We start from the raw sequence: 21403 nt of genomic DNA, 5'->3' as shown, positions 1-21403 counted from the left end.
GGGATTAGAGGGCAGCTCGCCGGCAGGGAAGTGCAAAGGGTCAGAACAAAGTGCTCTGTTCACCAGAGGCTGTGCCGGGTCACATGCCGGGTCCTCACAGAGGTAATGAAGCATGGATCACCTCCCAAACGCCAGCAAGACCTCCTGCGTGTGGACACGACCCATTGTCGATCCACCAGCAATCCACAGAGCTTGCCAGCAAGGAAGGAACTAGGTGAGGTGGAGCCTTGTCCCCTGGCAGCACCGCGTCCAGGGTGGGAGATCCAGGGACTTTTACATGCTTGAACTTTGCAGGTGTGACAGTGCTACAACCCCACTTCTGCATCCTGTGCGACCCTCCTCTGGCTCCATGCTCCCCATCCTGGGCCACACGTATGCAAGAACAAGCACCTGAGCAGCCGATGAGGACCGAGCCCCATGGGCACATCAGAACTGAGCCCAGAGGAGCCCTTTTGGAGCCAAAATCTACTGCCCTCCATTCGTACCCTCCCCCATTTGCTCCCTGTTCCTCTCCCTTCCCCTCTGCAGGTGCCCAGCACCAGTGGTCACCACATCCCTGCATGAGTGGGTGCCCAAATGACAGTTTGATGGTTGAGCGTGTTGGTGGAGTCACTGCTGTTCACTGGTGGAGCTTCCAGCTCCTCACCCAAAATACTAACTTCATATGCAGGAGGCATTTTCTGATTACCCAGGAAGATTTCTTTCACCCTCAAAAGCCCTTTTGCACCTGCCCCTCTTTTGGCAGCAGACCACGATGTAGTTGGTTGATAGGTCCCATAGCTCTGAGAAAACATGAATGGCAGCACAGTTCCTCCAGCATTTGTCAAGCTACTGACCTCTTGCCATTGGCACGTTCCTGTCTCAGCTGGGCCTGTGAATCCCAAAGCAGAGAGGAGAAAGAAAAAGGGTCACTGGACAGGGACGCCATTACAAAAACAAAAGGGTGAGCTGAGGCAGGATTTGAATACACAGACATGTATAAAATCAGGTGATGGAGAACATTGGTGCCGCCATCAAAATAAGCATTTTCTGAAGCAGTCTGGAATACGTGATTTGGAGCATCCAAGGTTCATGAGGCCAAGACAGCCAGCTGCCACTGCAGCCAAGGTCTCCGGCTCCATGTGTGTGGGGAGAAGGCAGAGCCATACCTGCCACTCTGTGAGCTCCAGCACCAGCAGCAGCACGCGGAGAGGAGCGGGCTCAGCCCTCACCTCACTCCAGCTCCCACCGACACTCCCATTGGGTGGCATGGCCGTGTGGGTGTGTAAGGATAACAGAGATTTGATACTACCCTCATGTCTCAGGGAACGAGCCCAAATAGAGGTCCCTATTGTACTTGAGGAACCATAAAGACACAGAGGAAAATAAATCCGTTCCCTGCTAGTGGAGAGAGGGCCTTTGTTTGTCTCGTTTTCAGAATGAGAAGGTTTAGAGGATTGCTGCAGCACATGACCAGAAGCTACGAAGCTGCAGACAAAAGCCGTTTGGAACAGAGATCAGACTTTGCCATCGTGCTGGCTTTTCAGAAGATTTCTGCTTTGTCCAAGTTAAACCTGCTGCTATTTTGGGGTTTATTTTGCTCAGTCCACTGCACCCCTGCTTTAAACACTGCACATCTCCCACAACACTGGTTCATGTACGCTTTCACTAGCATCAGCACAGCATCAAAATGTCTGCTGCGGCAGGCTGGAGGGGGCTGCCTGTATTTCAAGCCCAAGTCACAAGGGTTGCACCAACAGCCGCACTCGTTCCAGCCACGGACAAGTTTAGAGGACAAAGCCTCGGCTTATCGCTCCGGCTTGCTGAGCGGGCTCATTTCGCAAGCTCATCGCACGTCAGCCGTGAGCGTGCGTCGGCACCCGGCAGAAAGACGGAGGAAAGCGCTTGAGCAAAACTGACAGTGAGACAAAGCCCGTTGGGGCCCTCTGGATAATCGCTGGCTTTACCACAGCTGAAAATTGCAGCGAGCCAGATGCTGTGATGCCCTGTCATCCCTGGGACCCGCACAGCCTGCTGCCAGGCATCACAGGGGAGGCAGAAATGCCTCGCAGAGTCCCTCCAGCCAGACGGTGTCTCATGGGGCTTGGGGGGGCTGTGCCTAGGCAGGACTTGGGGATTTGGGGTGCCCTTGGAGAGGCTGAGGGCACTCTCTGCTTGTGCTCCCCTTTTCTGCACCCTGAGGAATAGAGACAAGGAGCCTTCGGCTGCCCTGACTTTCCCCCACTGTAGCAAAAAAGGCACAAATCATCTTAGACGCCAAATACACTCAAAGCAGGAGCCATTTCTGTTCACAAGTGGGGGGGGGGGGGGGGGGGGAGTGCTGAATTAGGTTTAAAACCTCTGCAAAGTTAAAGCTTCATAAAACGGTTTCTATCATCATGTGCCCCAAACCAGAAAACCTTTAGCCCCTGAAAAACACAAAGACAGGGGACAGGTTAGTCTGTGATCATCCCCCATCCCCACACAGCCAGCTGCCCGCAAGAAGAGGCGAGTGAGCTGTGCTACCACTGTGGCACGGCATGGCAGCTGTCCTGGCTGCACCCGTTCACTTCCTGCGATCCAAATGGGGAATGCAGAGAGAAAAGGATCCTAAAACCCTTGCGTGCAAAGCAGATGCAAACCACAGATGTGCAGAGGAGTGTGGTGTTAACCTGCGAAGGGCTCCTCAGTTCTGCACTTACTCCCAGGAACTGAGGGGTTATCTCAGCCCTGCGCAGGGCAGGGAGAAGATGAACTGGATCTTCTCCCATGCAGGTCCCTTCTCAGCACCCTAGGGAGAAAACAGAGCTGGAACAGAGAGCTCACGGCAGAAGAAAAAAAGCAGCAAGCACTCATGAAGGAGGAGGAGCAGTCTCCCCGCATCCCGGGCGGCTCGATGGGATGGTTCCAGGGCCGGGCCGGGCCGCGCCGTCGGGCGAGGGCGCTGCGCTGCCGCCGAGGTCCCGGGGCTGCGGCGGGGCGGGGGGGACCGGGAGGGGGGGGGACACGGGGACCTGCAGGGGGTGAGGGCAGATTTGGCTGCCGGTGGCTGCCGACGGGGCGGTTCATCACAGGTTATTCGGAGGAAACCGCCCGAAATATTGTTTTCTCAGGGAAGGGACATCCCCCCCCCCCCCCCCGCTCCTGCCCGAAGCCCCTTTTCCCGGTTTGTGCCCCCCCCCAGCCCGCCCCGGTACCGCATTGCGGAGCTGCCCGCTGCCGTAGGGGCAGGGCGAGGGCGGGGGGCGGGGGACCCCAGTCCCTAGAGGGGCTCGACATTATTTGGGGACCTTTGCTGTGCCGGGGCTGCAGGAGCGCTGCCCGTGGGTTCCCCCCCCAGTCCTCATCCTCCTCTGTGCAGCGGGCGGACAACGAATTAGTTGTTGTGGCTTTTAAATCGGTGTAAATCGAGGTGTTTTCGGTCACGGGTGCGGAACGTGGGGCTGATCCCCGCGGCGGGGGCGGCCGCCCCCGCCGCGGGGATCAGCCCCACGTTCCGCACCCGTGACCGGGGCACAGTGAGTGGTTCAAGCCAGGTGATACCCCCAGCCCATTATTTCGTTTATTTCCCCCCCCTCCACTGCATTCGTTTGTTTGTGAGGGTGGTTTTTTTTTTTCTCCTCCTTCATAAGAACAAAAGTCTCAGGGTACATATGCAAACTCCCTCCATCTCTGGATTCTGAGCACTACGGAATAAAGCAAAGCGGGGGGGGGGGGGCGGAAGCACCCACCCCCCCCCAACTGTAGGACGACCCCTTCCCGAAATGTAAGTGTCCTACCTCTTGCAAACAGCTTAATCCCACTCTGGGTGACAACCCAGCGCTACCCCTCCGTTACCATCAAGGATGTGCGGTAGCCCCACCTGCCACCCCCCCAGTGCAAGTGGGCGCGGGGAGGATGAACCTCCCTCTGCCCCTGCCCAGCTCCTCCGACCCCCCCACGAACGAGGCCAGCCTCATCGGCTATGTTTTCTCTTTATTGTTTGATATATTTATGTACCACATTATATGTTAAAGATAGATTTTTTTTTTCTGATATACATTTTTCATCTTATTTACCACAATGACACCACACATACATTGGAAACAGCTCCACGGATCTGGTAGATTGCACAGAATGAATTGTGTCGTACTTTTGTTCCTGTATCCTGAACAACGTCAAATCCAACAATTTTTTTTTTTAACTTTTCATAATTTAGAAATAACAATTGTTAAAACAAAACAAAACAAAAGTCACCGAGAAGCGGACTCCAGGTCTGCGATTTCAACCAGAGGCAAAACGTTGTAATCGATGGGAAGCGCCGTTCCTCGGTGTGAATTCGGATGGAAGAATTAAGCTGTCCTGACATCTATGTGACTACGGTGTAAACATTGCAGGTAACTGGCATCGCTGGTCATCAGCCGCTGCTTGGACTTGTTGGGCTGGTCGTACAATCTAGGTCTCATCTACATCCATCTCACACAGTGTAAAATGAAGGTCCCTGCTCCCAGCACCCACGGCTGGTTCGCTTCTGTCTGTGAGCGCAGTAACCCAATCTCATCGGATCGGCACCTGTGTTTCAGCTCCTGAAACACTGAATTGCATATCTGTAAGAAGTATTGAAAACTGCGACTGTTTCCCAACAGGTCATTCGCGGGGATCCAAGCTTCAGGCAACAAGTGAGGAGATAGGGGTGGGGCACTGGATAATTTCCTTCCAAAAATTCTAAATAACAAAAAAATATATTTAACTCTTAGCTTATTTAAAAAGACAGCAGGGCAAACGCTTTAATCTCTTCTTGTTTCCTTTAATTTGCAGATTCTATGACATAGAATTTGTTGGATGCACGTAACGAAAATAATGACTCTTTCCATTAAAGGGATGCAGAATTATTTGGCTATGCGGATGTTCGATGCAATTTTCTTACTGCAGCCGACTCTGGCCCCTCCTTAGTCTTCAGCGTTGGTTCTGAAGGCCTCTATGAGGCCTTCTAAAGAGTGGATGAACCCAGAGACGCTGCAGATACCACCTATAACGAAAATGGCAACATCAAAGAAGACATGGTGCCACAAGAGCTTCCTCCACAAGAGTTTGAGGTGGAAAAGACTGGGGAGCAGGAAACAGAGCCCTGCGCCTGTGAGGCTCCCAGTAAGACCCATCAAGAGGGCAAAATGCGGGACATAGATAGCCATGAGCAGGGTGAAAACTACCAGGGCACATCTGAGGGTGAGTCCCCAAGATTTGAGCCGCCCGTCACCCCCATAGCAGTTGGGGAAGAATGCCCTGTTTCCATCTTGGAAAAGGGATCGCTCCAGGACTTCCACAGCTGCAAAGAACGGCAAGGGGTAGGAGAGCAAGGCTTTGGCCACCAAGAAAATGTTGACTACTGCCCTAATGGTGGACGGCAAGTTGTCTGTAATGACTTCCTTGGTCTCGTCAGCCCAGGTCAGATAGGCGACCAAGGCAAAGAGTCCCTTAAGGATGCAAGCTGCTATGTGAGTCCAGTTCATCATGCAATGAAACTCCTTGGGGTTCTGCATGTTCCCCTCCAAGGAAGGCAGAAAGATCTGAGAGGTGTAGCTGAAGACAATGATGCCGATGGAGATAGGAAACTTCTTTACATCGATGTAAAACTTGACTTTGTCCCAGGCCCAGTCACGTGCCCTGGAGAGGCAGTAGGCGATCACCAAGATGTTGATCACAAAGTGGGCTAATGTGCAGAGCAAGCTGAACTTGGAGACTGCCTTGAGGTTCTTCAAGAACGCACAAGGCAGGAGCACTGCCGTGGCAATGATGGACCATGACTTCTGGGAGACGGGCAGGTTGGGGAAGCTGTTGTACATCAGGTTCCCACTGACCACCACATAGAGGATGCAGGTCATGACCAGTTCAATGATCTGAGCCACGTTCACAATTCTGCCTCCGAGGGTGGGGAAGCGAGGCGCGCAGCACGCGTTTGCTATGTCCACGTAGGAGTCTCTCACCCTGACTATCTCCCCATCCTCATTCTCTTCATAAAGACAGGCAATAAGGATTTTCCCAGTGTAGCAGCAAACCACTGCAGCGAAAATTATTAAAAAGAGTCCTAGGTATCCACCGTGAAGGATGGCATAGGGCAGGCCCAGAACAAACATTCCCTGGAAAGAGACAAAATGGAAACCGTGTTGCTCGTCTCACCAGGCAGGCACCTGTACCCAGGCACACGCAGTCACACAGTCGCAGTCACATGCTCACTCGCTGTCTCACTTGCACACCATCACACCCACGCAATCGGTCGCACAGTCACGCCATGCAATCACGGCCACACACAATAACGCACCCCTCCTTTCTCTCTGACGTTCCACCCCCCACAATCACACCCGCGCGGTCACACCCGCACACTCACGCACACCCGCATAATCTCACCCCAGAGCACCCAGAACAAGCGAGCACGGTTTTGCCGCTCGGGCTTTGCCCCGATCTCTACCCTCTCTGTCCCCAGCCCCTCCCAGTGCACCAAGACCCCCAGAGCCGAGAAGCCGGCCCGGGCCCACGCCGGTGCAGCCCCACCACCGGCCCGGGCCCCCCCAGGGTCCCCCCTCGCCCCCGGCCCATGTGCCGGGGCAGCCCGACGGGGAGCCCCGCCAGCCCGGCCCCGCGGGAAGGCGCAGCGGGACGGGGCTTGGGGCCCGGTGCCCCTCCCGGGCTCTGCGCCGTATTCGGGGGGCGGGGGGCAAAGCAGAGATCCGGGTTTGCGCTTTTTTCCTTTCCTTTTTTAATCTCCCCCCTCCCCCATTTTTCCGCTGTCTTTCCTCTATTTTTTCTTTCCTTTTTTTCCCCGCAGTGGGCTTGCGATCAAGCCCGGGGCTGCCGGCCGGGCGCGGAGCGGGGAGCGGGGAGCGGGGAGGCGGGGAGCGGGGCCGGGGCCGGGGAGCGCTCCCCGGTGCCCGGCGGTGTGCCGGCGCGGTGGCGGTCGTACCTGGATGGCGTTGGTGACGTTCCAGCCCGCCTCCCAGGCCGTGATCTTGGGCTTGCCCTGCCCGGAGAGCTCCGAACAGACGCCCGCCTCCTTGGAGGCGGAGGGCGGCAGGGGCCCGGTGCCGTCCCGCTGGTAGTGGATGTCGCCTTCCAGGGGGGGCTCGCCCCCCTCCTCGCCGCCGTCGGACTTGAGGATGTCCATCTGCAGCCCTTGCCGGTGCTCCATGTCCAGGTCGTCGCAGTGGGCGAAGCCCACCGCCTCCTCGTCGGTGGCCGCCTGGAAGCCCATCCTCGCGAACATGCCGCTCACCTTCGCCTGGGACTTGTTGGACACCGAGGTGGCCACGTTGGAAAGCTTGCTGCGGAGGAGGGTGGCCATGGTGGCCGGCTGGCCGGCTCCGCTGCTCGGAGACCCTCGGCGACGGAGAGACCCGACGGGGCGGGGGAGCGGCGGGGCGGCGGGGGGGACCTCGGCGCCCGGCGAGGGGGTGGGGGGCGGCAGCTACGGGGGGGGCTGCTCCGAGCCGCTACCTCCGCGTCCCGGCGCAGTGCGAGCGGCTCCCGGCCGGGGTGCCCAGGGGCATGACACCGCTGCGGGGAGGTGCAGGCCCGCACGTCCCGCCGCCCGCTCCACTCCGCGCCGCTCCGCCGGCCCCCGCGGCGGGATCGGGGGGCGAGCCGGGCGGGGATGGCGGGGGGGGGGCTGTCAGCAGCCGGCGGCTGTCACCAGACGGGCAGAGCAAGCCCCTGGCAGAGCGCGCCGCGTCTCCATCGCAGTGCGCCCACCTCGCGGAGAGAAGAGGGAGAGGGGAGAGAATTGCTGCATTTCTGGGGGAGGTACCAGCCTCCCCGGCCAAGCCCAGCCTTCACCCCCCCCTCCCCGCCCCACCCACGCCCGCCGGGCCCCGCCAGCAGCAGCGCCGCAGCGCGGACCCCCCCCTCGCCCCGTCCTCCCCCCCCCCGGCTCCGCAGCCCCTGCGCTGCCCGCTCTGCCCCACACCCTGCCCCACAGCCGCGCCGCGGGGCCCCCGGCCGCCAGCCCCTTCCCCACGGTGGAACAAAAGAGCCCCGTTGAAGAGGCGGACAAACGGTTCTCGACCGGTTCTTAACGGAATTTTCCTCCTCGTACGCCCTCCTTTTTCGTTTTTCTTCCCCCAAAAACGTGCGGCCCCTATGGAGGCTGGGGACAGCGGCGGGGGCAGCTTGGGCAGCGTGTCCTGCCATAGCTGCGGAGCACAGCGCTGTGTGGAAATCTGCGCCCAGGGAACGAGGGTTTAGCTGTCTGTAACGACTCCTGTCATCTGCGTGCTCCGAAAACGGAGGGAAACGGGTTCCCGTTCCCGCCCGGGGCTCGCAGCCGGGCGGCAGCGCCTCTGCCCCGCGGAACCGCACCGGCATCTGCGGGACACCGGCAGCCCCCGAGGATATCGGCTGCGGATTTCTCCTCTTGGTCCCCACGATCTAATGTAGAGAGTCTCCTTTGCTTAAAAAAAAAACCCAAACCGGTATTTTCGGTTTGCTTCCAAATGCTTATACTTATTTGTAATTAAAAAGCCTTATGATTTTTTCTTTATTTAAAATATTTCCGAGTTGAGCAAACAACGGCAACGAGAAATTCCTGTCCTGTGCTGTGGCAAAGACAAGTCCAGGGTGGCAGGGGGAGCGCTGGCATTTTGGGGCGGTGTGTGTGAGAGCACGTCCCCCTCTGCTGCGGGGGGATCGTTTGCATCGTTATTTTATACAAAAATAGATGTTCCTTGAAAGGGCCAGGGGGAAATCTGTGTTTCGTTTGCTGCTTTGGAAGGTAAAAAAATAATATTTTTTTACTATAGACGGGCGGAAAAGCCAGCTCTAAATTATTTCGTAATATCGTTGTTGAGGGAGCGGGGAGGAAGCGCTGGGGCTGCAGTTGCAGGTGGGATGCGGCACCGAGCAGAGGTGGGGAGAGAACCCCCCACCCGGCTCCAAGGAAAAAAAAACTTAAACACCCTTTTTTTCCCCCCCTTTCTGCCAGAATCCAAAAGGAAATTGGGTGCAAAGCGGCTGAAATGTGTCAAAAAAAAAAAAAAAAAAAAAAAAAGGCCCCGGTGAGGACCTTACCCCTAAGGGGGGGGTCTCTCGGCTCCCGGCGCGGGGGGGCTTTTGCAGCAGACTGCCCCCCAAAAATGAGGCTTTTTTATAGCAACCGCTCCTCTGCGAGGAGGGGGAAGGCGGCTAAGCGAGGCGCATCCTTGGCTTTGCGGAGAAATTATTACATGTCAGCGCACAAATAGGTCGAGAAAGCCAAGCGGGGCAGGCTTTCGCCCCGGGTTTAGCAGGGCCCTGCCCGCCCCCAGGGCCGCGGCGGGCTGGGGTTTCACCGGGGACAATTAAAATCAAGGGGAGGAGGACGCGAGGGGCTCGGGCCGTCACTGCTGCCCTCGGCTGCCGCAGTCGCCGTTTCGCCTCTTCACCGTCCTGGAAAAGGACTGCTACAATGAACACCTCGGGGGGTAAATTCAACGATTTCTTCTTCTTCTTTTTTTTTTTTTTTTTTTTTTTTTTTTTTAATTTATCCTAAGACAAGTTCATTGTGAGAGAAGACATGAAGGAGACCTGGTTCTGGCGGCTGCAGGGGGCATCACGGAGGAAGGAACGAAAATTCACCCAAACCACTGTCTGGTGCGTGAATACTTCCTAAGCCCATCTAGCACATCTCCCCCCCTGCCCCGGCACCCCCAAACCTCGGCTCTGCCCCGGCTGGGAGCCGGCGGGGCACTGCCGCAGCCCCCGGGCAGTCCCGGTGAGGCCCCGCCGGGGCACCGCGCCGCATCCCCCACCGCCCCCGCCCACCACCACCCCTCGGTGCCGGGGAGGGGAAGGGGGTCCCAACCACCGGCATCACGCCAAGGGTGGAAGAGACGGGCTTTCGGCTGCTCCTTGAGCATCCAGCGTATTAGGGACGTGCTGGGCTCGGGAGACACCTCGTAGGAAAAAAATAATAAAAACAAAAAACCCCAAACCAAATTAAAAAAAAACCCAAACCCATCCAAACAAAAAAAAAAACCAACCCTCCAACCCAAACCCAAACAAACCAGCCAAACAAAAAAAACCCACAGGGAGCTTGAAAATAAGTCCAGCTTCGCCGGGCCGGTGCGGAGAGGCGTTCCCCGAGGCAGGGGCTCCCTGCGTGGGCTGCGGGACCCTCCGTCCCCGCCTGCCGACCCGGACCGTTTCTCCGTGCGGGGATGCCCTGGGGGCGGGGGATCTTTCTTCCCGCTGCTGGATGCGGCAGTGTCCCCTCCTTGCCCGAGGGACCCCCTCACCCTAACACCCCCGGCAAAGCCCCGGCTGCCTGCCCAGCCTTGGCGGACACCGAGGCGAATAGCAAACTGGGGGGGGTGGGGGGTGCAGGAGATGCAGGGGATGCCTGGGGGATGCTGAGGAGTTCAGGGGCCGCAGGGGGGCCGAGGGATACAGGAGCTGGGGAGTGGAGGGTGCCGGGGGGTGCCCCTACGCCCACTCGCTAATCCCACGCCCGGTTCTAACGCCGGGAAGCTGAGCCCGCACCCACCGCCTGCCCCCGCCGCTGGTGGGGCGCACCCCGGAGTCCCCCCGGCAGCACCCTGCCTTGCTGCCTGGCTAGAAACACCTCCCCGGGGATGCCTCAGCCCCCGGGACGGCGGCTCGCTCCTGCCCCGTTCCAGAGGAGGGAGAAAAAGACTTTCTGCAGCAGCGGCTGGAAAAAAAAAGACCCCCTGAATTTGTACCGGCGGCTAAAACCAGGGATAAAGCACACAGAAAAAAAAAGGGGGGGGGGGGCGGAATAGAGGAAAGAGGCAGAGGAAGAGAGGAAAGCGAAGCCCGAGAAATGGAGAGGAGGGTCGGGGCATTTACCTCTGCTTCTCTCCCCATCGCCGCCTGCAGCGTGCCGCTCCGCCGGGGAGCCGGAGCGGAGCGAGCAAGGGGGGAGGCTGGAGGGGCGGATGGTGGGAGGGAGGGGTGGATGGATGGATGGATGGATGGATGGATGGAGGCAGCCGCGTCACTCCTGGGGTCCCCCTAATTCTTAATTAGCCCAAGCAGGATAACGGAGCCAAACCTTATCCAAAGGTTAGCGGGTCCCAGGGGGGTGTTTGAGCTGCAAATCATCTCAGATGAAGCTAAAAGGAAAGAGAGAACCTGCAAACGAGCCGTAGCCCTCCCCTCTGCCTGGGGCTGACGCTGGGGGTTTCTGGCACTGACTGCTTTCTCTGCACCCGCTCCCCGGGGTGGGCTGAGGGTCTCGTCCCCCGCCGGGCAACCCTGGCAGGGCTGGGGGTGTGCAGCCCTGTTCCTGCGGGGAACAGCTCGCCCAGACCTCCCCCATCCTCCCCAGGCACCGGCAGATCCAGCCGGAGGAGCGACTCTGCCTTATCTCCACAGAGCAGGCTCGGGGATTGGGGGGCTTGTGGCTGAGTCTTCTGATTAATAAACTGAGGGAAAAAAAGCTATTCGTGCTCCCAAATCATGTCAGAAAAGCAGGAAAGGTCAACCCTGAGTGAGTTGTCGTTCTACAGCCCTCACCGACAGACCCTCTCCAGGCTGCTGGATGGCACAACACAGTGGCAGGTGCATGAAGGTGTGATTATTTGGGAGCAGGACGAGCACCGCTCCTAGTTCACTGCATAGTCAGGCTCCCAAATCCCAAAGGATTTGATTCTCATGGGCTTCAGTGGGCTGTGAACTGCCTCAAAGCCATTGTGCTGCAAATCGTGTCCAAAATGGGTCCCGGTGAAGAAGGGCACTTAAGGCAATTCCTGCATGCCCGTCTTCATCCTCCTCTGTAATACTGACAAAAAGCATGGGCGTCCGAATGCAGGTGTGTAACCCCCTGATTCCTGCACAGCCTCCTTGCTTATGCCACAATATTTCCCCACACCCCTAAAACCTGCTGCCGGGCATCGTCAGCAGAGCTGCCAGCTGCAGAGATGAGAAGGCCGGGGGGGCACCTTCTGCCTGACCAGCCAAGAAGCTTCCCCAGCCACGTCTGCCCAAGACCCAGCCTGCCCAGAGCAGACCTAACGCAGTTCAGCCCAGACGCTCGCTCCTTGGAGAAGCAGCCATCCCTCCCGGCCGTGTATGTATGTACCTAGAGATGTGATCACAGGAGTCAGAAGCGGTCCACCTTGCCCCCAGCTGTTGCTAAAAGCACCTCCTAGGTTTATTGCCCAGGCCGTTACCATCCCCGCAGCATCAGAGATGCACAAGCTCACCCTCGGCTCTCGACCATGAGTGACTGTGCAGCAGTGAGCTTCATCCCAGCTCTGCCTCCCTGTTCCCCCCCTCCGGCACCATACAGAGGAACTCTGACAGGATAATAAAGAGTTGCACAATATACTATAAAAAGGCAATTAGATAAACTACTGGATTGGGACCAGCTCCCGTGACCTAGTTAATAGCTCTGGGAATTTCGGGAGGGTAGGGAAGGAAAAAGCATCAGTGTCAGTACGTCGTGCAGGGCGAACGGGTTTTGGAGGGGAGGAAGGGCTGCGGTCTGCAGCACAGCGCTCTGGAAACAGCCCGAGAAAGCAGCCCCAGCATAGTGCAGCAAACACGCCTGCCTTGGATTACACCTTCTCCTTCTTGCCCATGTTTAGAGCTTGCCGTCAGCATTTAGAGTATAAAGTGGAGACGGTGGATATAGAATCACACAAGCTGCTATTCAGTTTGTGTGCTGGATATTGAGGCTGGATTCATGCGCAGCATGGTGTTCAAGACAAAGACAGTTGTAGACAGACACTTTGCAGTAAGATAACCATAAGAGAGTAAAATCCAAAAGCAAAGTCTCCAGGCGAAAGTCTTCAAGGGATGTCCCCTCCTTATTTAATTTTTTTACTGAACACAAAATGGCTGCCTAAATTAGAGAGACATAAAATAAAGACCGGGCATATAAAGCCTGGGAATATCATTATTTTACATCAGCATGTCTTACGATAAGAAAATTTGCCTGGAGAATACGTAAAAACTAAATAAAGGCTTCTTCATTTAACCTCACTATTTGCAAAATAGACAACTTCTGATCTGCAATTTGGGAGACACTTTGTACATGAATTTCTGTCTTTTTCATTTCCCAGAAGGGAAGAGCCCTGATAAAGCATTATCATATATAAACTAAAAATTCATTTGCAATTGGACCATGATATGTTCTCAAAGATAATTCCAATAAGTTGGAATTAAATTTAAGTCATAGTTTGTCTTTATTGTTGACATAAAAATTAAGTGATAGCCATTGGTTACTTGAGATGCCAAATTCCAAGGTCAGTACACAAGTAGTATTGTTCCCACGAGCTTAACAGCATTTTCATTGACTTAATATATAAAGCTTCATCACTGTCAAATTAGATATTCATATATGTACATGCTCTTGTATTTCATAGGAAATGATTATGGACTAGGAAAGGAAAGTGTATACTTCATAGATGCCAGGCTTTTTAATGTCAGCTTTCAAATCAAAAGCTCTTCTGCTACAGTTTTAGAGTCTAAGTGCTGTTTTTCAAAATTAGATTATTGTGCTCCCCAGTCCTAGACTGGCTGTTTTCCTCCAGCATAATGTTATTTTTTGGGTTTGCTCTTTTTTCCCCCCTCCTTTTTCTTTATGTTTTTAAACAAAATTAGGGTCAACTTGCAATGAAAGCACAAGTTGCAGGGAACCGAGCATTACCTATAGCTATAGGCTAAGAGGCGGTGACTGCACAGGCAGCATCCACGCCTGCCTCGCCTGGCCCAGCCCGGCGTATTCCCGAGCAGAGCAGGACTGAGGATCGTGCCCGGGAGGGCGCGTGTTCGGCCGCTCGGCTCGGTCAGGGGGCAAATGCTTACGATGTCCCTTGCTTGCTCTGCTGACCCCGGCCCTGCTCCCTGCGGTAAGCTCAGCTCCTCACACAGTGGCCTCTGGACCCTGCAACTGCTGCCTGGATCCGACCCACCTCCACCTGGTCCCATACCCTATCCTGGCTGGTAGATGATGCTTCAAAGCATAGAATAAAAGCTACTGTAATGAACGGTGACTGGTCTGTACAGGATATTTCTCCCTAAGCAGCCTGTGGTCAGATGATGCCCAAGTACTGAAGAGCTTTTATATCACCTTTTTTTTCCCCTTATGTTTTTTTTCCTCTTTTTTTTTTATATTATGTTTTCTTAGTTTTATTTGATCTGTGCAGGCTGTGAGGAAGGGCCTCTCGGAGCGGAGGGACAGTGCCAGCAGCCAGCTTGCCTTTGGGGTGTTTCTTGTCAGGAGGGCTCAATCTCAGCCAGCTCCATCCCCCATCTGTCCATTTTCCTTCTCCATTTTGTGTCCATTTCCCATAAAAGCAGGTCAATGACACAAGACAGTTACTCACATCTCTTGCAAACATCCCCCAGCCCCATCCAAAAGCCAAGACCAGCACATTGGGAAAACTTGGCCCCCACGTTTGGTATTCCTGGCAATTCAGCCAAGGCTAACAGGGGAAGGCAGCAGGCACAGGCTTGTGTATCTCCCTTTAACAGGACCTTGCTCAGTATTTTGGAGTGACACAAACAGGGTACACCTAAGCCAGGGACTGCTGCTACTGGCAAAATTGCAGTCATGTCTCTGAACCTGGCCCCTCTATCTCTTTGTAGAGCCTCACGCACGGAGGCTGCTGTTTCAGAGGCAGGATTTGGATGTGCAGCCTCCGTGTGCTGATATCATCAATTAGTTTATTTTCTTTTTTTCCAGAGGCCAAAAATAAAAGCCACATAAAGGATACAGTCAAAATCTGAGCCGAGAAAAACGCCTCGGGAAGCTATTGCTGTGTCGTAAGGAAAACCAAAGGGCAAAGCAAGGTACGTCATGGCTCAATCCAAAGGGAAAGACAGGTCAGCCCACAGCAACACTTCCAGTGCCGCTGCATCTGCTGCTGGAGAGGATGAGACAGAAAACCTCACCTTGTACTGGTGTTGGTGAGTCTTCTGCATGCCCACTGCTAGCTACCGAGATAGTGGTGCTTGTAGGCGAGGACTGGATGCTGTGCTTGACTTGGCTTCCTTTGCTCTGCAGTGCGGGCAGAGTCCTGCTCTTAAAAAAATAAAGAAAAAAGAAAAAAAAGAAAAAGCCTCTTTTTGCAGAAAGGCTCCACACGTGTTGTTCTCTTTCATCCCACACGTACCAGTGTGAGCACCGCAATGCACTGCACTGGGAAAACACACTACAGCCCAAGGAGGGTGAGAGCGCTGGGCTTTCTGCAGCCAGAAGGGGACTCAGGATCGGGCAGAACCAGCTTTCCTGTGACTAACGGTGTAACTGAGGGTAAATGCAAGGAAATGCAATTTGCCTATGTCTAACGCAAACAATAGAGAACCTGCTTATTTCTTACATGTCTCAAAGAGATCAGCTAATCTCAGTGTCTTAATTCACTGTCGCAGCCTGCCTCTGCCAAGTGTCTAATCCTCGATATAACAGAGCAGCAGATCATCTCACGCTGCAGGCAGCAACTCCATGCTGACTCCAGATGCGGTCACAGGGACAACACATATTAATTTCAGCCTAAATGTAGCATTTCTATATAGTTTATCAAACACCCTGACCTGGAAAGCTTTCCTGTCAGCACTCCAGATTAGGAAAACTGGGACGGGGTAAAATGTATTGTCCTTACAAACAGGCAAGCAGTGAGCCATGCTGCAGGAGCAGCTCCCTGTCCAGGGGCACCAAAGGAGCCCAGCCAGCCCCAGGGGTTCTCAGCATCGATCTCATGCAGGGAAGACCAGACCATTGCAGAGCAACTCTTCTTCTTTCATCTAGTGTAACATACAGAAAGAAAACAGATATTGGGACATGACTGAAATTATCCCTTGCCAGGAGACAATAAGAAGGGAACAGACCATGAGCTGGAAATCACAGCTATACCAGAGGATGGTTTTTTTGTGATGCAGCAGCACACATTTCAGCTGGGCAGCTCACATTAACCCACAGCAAATATTTCAGCAAAATAAAAGTATCACCTGTTACTGCTGCAGCAAACCTTTCGTGGGTTTTTCGGTCAGGCTTCCCGGTGGGCTGCTCTGCACCAGGGAGAGGCCGAAACAGACCCAGGTACGTGCAAGGTGCAGCCAGCCAGGTGCAGGCAGGGTGCTCCTCGCCCAGGGGTCTGCTCGGCTGCTGCCATGAGCCTGAGGGTATCTGGCTAATGGGTGTTACAGGGACAACTTTTGTGCTCTCCCAGGAATTTATCTTAAGCCTTTGAATTAAGAGGGGAAAGCAAACGGGACTAAAAAAATACTTGCAAATAATAGTGCTTGGCACCCTCGGCCCCCACTGCAAAATAGCATATATATATATATATATATATATATATATATATATATATAAATACGCGTACTCATCATGACGTGCACCTCCTTGCACCTGCAAAACCGGGCAAAACCACTCCTATTACCATTTAGAAAGCTGAGAAAGCAAGAACTCACACCCGGGGGATGCTGAATCCCAGCTCCCTGGCCCCCATCCCATGCTCAGTCTGCCCAGAGGTGTTTTTATGGCCACCACCCCAGTGGTGCCCTGGCTTTTCACAGGGATGGCCGTGTCATGCTCCCAGTGCTGCTACGTAGGTGGGAAGTGGTTATTCTGCCTTTCAGACATGATAAATAGAGGCATGAAGAGACAGGTACAATGGGTACATATGCATCTAACTCCCACATTACCCCCTGCAGAAAACTGCAGTTAAGAACTTCATTACGTATATATGTCTTGGCCTAAATTACTAATACAAACAATTTTTATCCCATGCCAGACAACACGCTAATAATGCCTGAATCCCAAGCCTGTGCCTTTGTCATAGGAGCATCCACTTTATGCTTTAGCCATTGGCTCTGATTCCTCTTTAAATGCCCTGCTTTTCCAGCCTGAAAAACCTTCTTTTTTAAAATAATGTTTTTTGGTTTGAGTTGGTTTTTTTCACATTTTCTTGTTATTGCATTGACTCTCTTTTAGCCTTAAAAACCCACCACAGCAAACTGCCCACTGAAGCAGTGATTGCACAGTACCCTTGAGAACTTTCTGGGCACTAAAGCAGCATTTCTGCTCTCCCTCTCCATCCTTACTAGAGAGCAGAGGGCGGCAGCATGGGGCAGCTGCCTGAAGCTCAGAGATGCTCGTGGTGCCAGTGAGGCCACTGCCACCCCTCCGCTGAGCACACCAGGAGCCCAACCCAGTGCAGTGCATCTGTTTGGGACACACTGTAGGTTTTGAGGGGGGGAGGTTTACACTCCTGTGCTGCTGCTCTTCCATCTTGCCCTGCACTAGAAGCTCAAACGCTGGGGAATCTTGCTTTGCTGATTTGCTGTTCGCCCCCACTGCTTTCTTCCCGGGGTAGCACCCAATAGAAAAAGGGGGACATGTTGTTTTATGAAGCACATCATTGTGTCCCATGAAAGAGTCCATGAATGCACCAGCTGGCCTTACTGTGTTTGCAGCTCAGGAGCTTTCCAAAACCAGTCAGGACCACGACCTTGTTCATGTCCCCATGGCTGGCAAACCGATTTGGGACCAGCTGTGGCTGCCTGGCTTCTTAACATTGATAACTGCTTCAATCAGCAGGCTCTCAGCCTCTCAATGACCACAGAGCTTGAAGGCTAAATGTGGCCCAGATTCACTCTCAGAGCATATTTTAGAGGACCATAGGGTCTATCGCCCTGAATCTATTTGAATGCTGCTAATGCTCAGGTGACCAAACTGGCTTGTTTGGTTTCCTTGGCATGGACCCTGGAGGGGGAAAAAATTTCCCAGCCCCTTCAAGTCTCCAGTTCTGCTGGCAACCCCAAAGGAAAGGAGGGGTAGGGATTTACTGACTGCTCCATCTCTCTGGCATCTTAAATGATGCCTCCATCATAAAATATAATGAAGGGCAGAGATCCCAAAGTACTAAAGACCCAAAGCCATAAGTCTAAAAAGTAGAGCTTTGACTTATCAGTGTGTGCTGCTGTGGTCAAACCACGTCAACCCACCCAAGAACCAGGTCTGGTTAGGTGCTGTGCTGGGCTAACACTGAAACCCTGCTGCATAAACACCTAAATTAAAGCTGCATTTGATTTGATCTGAACTGCTAATTGTCTTGGCAATGAATGTCCACCAAGACGCCAGATACCACTCCTGCTCTGCACGGGGATCCAAGGGTCTTCAGCAAATACAGTAACTAATGTTTTAGCCACCTTTATACCTTTTCACCTATTTGTGCCTCTGTTTAGACCTCTGTAAATGCATACTAGAATACTCATTTCATGGGGGAGTCTTGAGCATGCTCAAAGCCTTTAAACTTTGAAGAGAAGATAGCAGCCCATAAACTCAGAGTATTACTATTAAACAGACAGTTCTCATAATAAACCTTTTGGCATCATAACACTATCTTGTTTTAATAGAAAAGTACTTCTTAAGCAATTTAGTTAATTTGATTTATGACAAAAAGGAATTTGGAGAGTGTAAAACCTCAGGAAAAGAACAGCAGGGAAGGTAGCTCTGTGATTACCTCCCCCTGCACACATGTAAACTGTGGCTGAGATAAATTAATAATGAGACTTAAAGTTACTACTTCTCCATGGAGCACATCAGAAAACTGAGCAAAAGAAGACTGCAAGCCTGGGAAAGGAGAGGGCTGTGCGATCTGAGAGCAGGACTGTGATTCAGGAACCCTCTTCCAATACTAAAAGACCTAATCTTAGGATTAACTTATTAATTAAACACATTTTGGTGATTGCACAGGGTAGAAGATCCTCAGGACTTGTTCCTCAAGACTTGCAAGTGTCATTGAACTTACCAAGCTGAGCACAGCACCCACTTAGTCTTTTCAGGAGGAGCTGACATCCTTTTTGCTGTGTCAGAGGTCTTTGGCTGATAAAGCTGGAGGTTTTGTTTTGCCAAAAACTCCTTTATGTGATACAAACCCCCAACGGGGAAGGGGCAACCTGGGATCCCAGACTTTACCAGCTTGTGCAGGAAAGCAGAGATTAAACTTTCTTGTTCCTATTTCAGTCACTGAAGATTTGTCACTGTGGATAAATCATTTGAGCCCAGTTCAGCTCACAGCCCAGCTGATAATGGGACAGAAGTGCCTGGAGGTAAAGTTAAACTAGAGAATCTCACCTTCCACGATCTCTCTAGGTTTAACTCTTTCTACAAACCAGGATGCCTTTCTGGTCATCTGATGCCAGATTTCCCTCTGATATTCCCTAACACCTCGCTGGCTGCCATCCCAACAGAGCCCTCCGCAGGCATCCCCTCCTCACCTGATGGCTCTGCCTGGCTCAACCACTAGCTGTGCTGGAGGTTCGTGTACATCCCAGTTCATCCTCCCCCCTTCCACTGTCACTGCTTTTCTGCCCCAGGAGGTGTCTTTCATGATGTCCTGACCCATGCCAGGTGACCTGAGGGATGCTGCTAAACTGGGGGGACCAAAGGTAACACTGACTTGCTCTCATTAACAGTTAATTACTGAGGGGTCTGAAGCTGCCAGATCTGATAAATGGACATTAAAATATTCCTTATCGTCTCTCATTTTCCCAGTTTCACTCAGAATAGGGCTCTGCTCACTGAGTCCCAGTCTGGGAGGGCTGAAGGTGACCTTCTAAGTCCCCGCATCACGGACAAGTTGCTAGAAGTAGCACCTCCTCTTGCTCTGAGTCAAACCTAGTATCTGTTCAGGTCATCACCCATGGTTTTTCAGTTGTGTTTGTACCCATCAGTCAAATCTTTCTGAGGAAATTAAATCTTTAAAATGATTTTCCCATTAATTTCACCATAGAAAGCCACCTGAAAGAGCACTAAAACAGTCACCTTTGAAACCAGCTCTCAGAGCAACCAAATAGCTGCTATGTGGCATCTCTCTGGGGCAACGAGAGAGGTTACGGCAGCCAAAAAGTGACCATTACTGAAAGAAACTTCTTGAAAGCACAGTTCCAAAGCAGGGTTGATTTCAGAGCAGAAAACCCCATGTCCCCAGGAGCTCAGATGGTGTCCTGCAAGGAGACAAGGGTGTCTGCAGAACCATTGCTAGGGCTGAAAGCAGGGAAATAAATCAATAATTGTGTAATCAGTGGCATCTTACTTTTTTTTAATGAACCTGTAGGACGAGGATTTCCCCCCAGCGCCCTCCCTCTCCTCTTTTTCCCAGAGCTCATCTTTCACTTTGTCATGCAATTCCCAGCTGGCCAGCCGCAGCCTGCCTCGCTCCCTTTTCCATTACACACTCGGCTGAGCTGAGGACGAAAGGGCCCCTGGATTCCAGCGAGAAGGTAATTAATTGACTTTCTGCTCTCGTTGCTATGCGGCAAAGGTGGAAGCCGCAGCAGCTACAGTTCATTTTTAATCCTGGAAGATTAGTCACAAATGGCATCATTACGGAGATGATCGGCTGCCCACAATAAAGACACTGGCTCAACTAAAGGGTGCTCTTAGGATGAGAAGGGCTGTGATGAAGAGACCAGGAGCCGTGAGTAACAGACACCCCGTTAACCCATCAGGCAGGTATTAGTATTTGTAGCTCCTTTCCTGGGTAGTCTTTTTCCTTTTCATGTTAAACCTGTCCTAACCTCCAGGCTGGGCAGAGATCAGAGCCACCACTGCTTTGGTGGCTGGTGTCATCTCCCAGATGAGCACTCCAGGTGGGAGCAAAAAACTCGCTTTTTGGAGCTGTATGTAAAATAAGTGGCTGATTCTGCACTGTGCCCAGCTCAGGTGAGAGCCTTTCCCCAGTGTGACAGCAGTGCCATGCCCTTGGAGGCACACACATCACCAAGATCAGCTTCTTAGTGCGATGGAACAGAAAATTCTACCAAAATTCGTTAGAAGATCATTCTTCAGCTCAAAATACTAAAAACTATTCTGTAGCTAAGACAGCAGGACCACTCACACACAGAAAATTACACATATGCTGAAAATATGTTTGAATTTCAACTCTAGACTCACACTGGAAATTAATTCCTCTCTCTTCAGCAGCAATGAGTAACTGCAAAAATAAATCCATTTTGCTACTGGAAGAAAAACTATTAACTCAGGGGGTTGCTTCCATTCTAAGCTTTATAAAGTTGATAGTCAATCCGAGTAAGAGCAATTGTTTTGTTAATTGTGCAAAAGAGCTTCTTATTCTTCAAGAGTCATGTATTTGCCTGATGATTTTCAACTAAGCTGCTCTTCCCTATCTGCTAAGTCACTGTTTAAACACTTCCTCAGTAACTGTCTTCCAGATTTAAAGCAATTTGATAAGGAATTGCTACCCCTAGGGGCAGGGGACTTGGAGGACACTCTGGTATTGCACGGCTGCTCAAAACTGCTCCTGATGGTGCCTTGAACCTGCACTGGTACCTCCTCTCCCGCAGCCAGCACCAGCTGGGGAAAGGGTGGGTGGGCCTCTTCGGACAGACCTCACTCTCAAAATCCAAGGGGGTTATTCGGGCACATTCATCCAGAGAAGGGCTTCTCACAGCGCTGGAATGTGGGGAATTCATCATGGCTCCCCTG

The 21403-nt window shown here is 52.9% G+C and overlaps 1 protein-coding gene across 1 annotated transcript; it reads right to left on the bottom strand.

Annotated features, from left to right (window-relative positions):
- Positions 1 to 3937: 3937 nt before the first annotated feature.
- On the bottom strand, positions 3938 to 10896 carry SLC32A1 (solute carrier family 32 member 1). The gene is made up of 3 exons (XM_030009867.2): positions 10792 to 10896; positions 6917 to 7701; positions 3938 to 6095 (listed from the first exon to the last, which is right to left on the bottom strand). The coding sequence occupies exons 2-3, from the start codon at positions 7292 to 7294 to the stop codon at positions 4908 to 4910; spliced, it is 1566 nt and encodes a 521-aa protein (XP_029865727.1). The 5' UTR covers positions 7295 to 7701; positions 10792 to 10896; the 3' UTR covers positions 3938 to 4907.
- Positions 10897 to 21403: the final 10507 nt, after the last annotated feature.

The sequence above is a fragment of the Aquila chrysaetos genome, chromosome 3 (genome assembly GCF_900496995.4).
Source record: "Aquila chrysaetos chrysaetos chromosome 3, bAquChr1.4, whole genome shotgun sequence".
NCBI classification, from domain to species: Eukaryota; Metazoa; Chordata; class Aves; order Accipitriformes; family Accipitridae; genus Aquila; species Aquila chrysaetos.
The sequence above is the reverse complement of the archived record's forward strand: the minus strand, read 5'-3'. Positions and strand labels throughout refer to the sequence as shown.

Coding starts and splice junctions, on each gene's coding strand:
- SLC32A1 (XM_030009867.2), bottom strand. CDS start 7,294: ATGGCCACCCTCCTCCGCAGCAAGCTTTCCAACGTGGCCACCTCGGTG. Junction 6,096..6,916: donor ACGTCACCAACGCCATCCAG/GTACGACCGCCA, acceptor GTCTCTTTCCAG/GGAATGTTTGTTCTGGGCCT.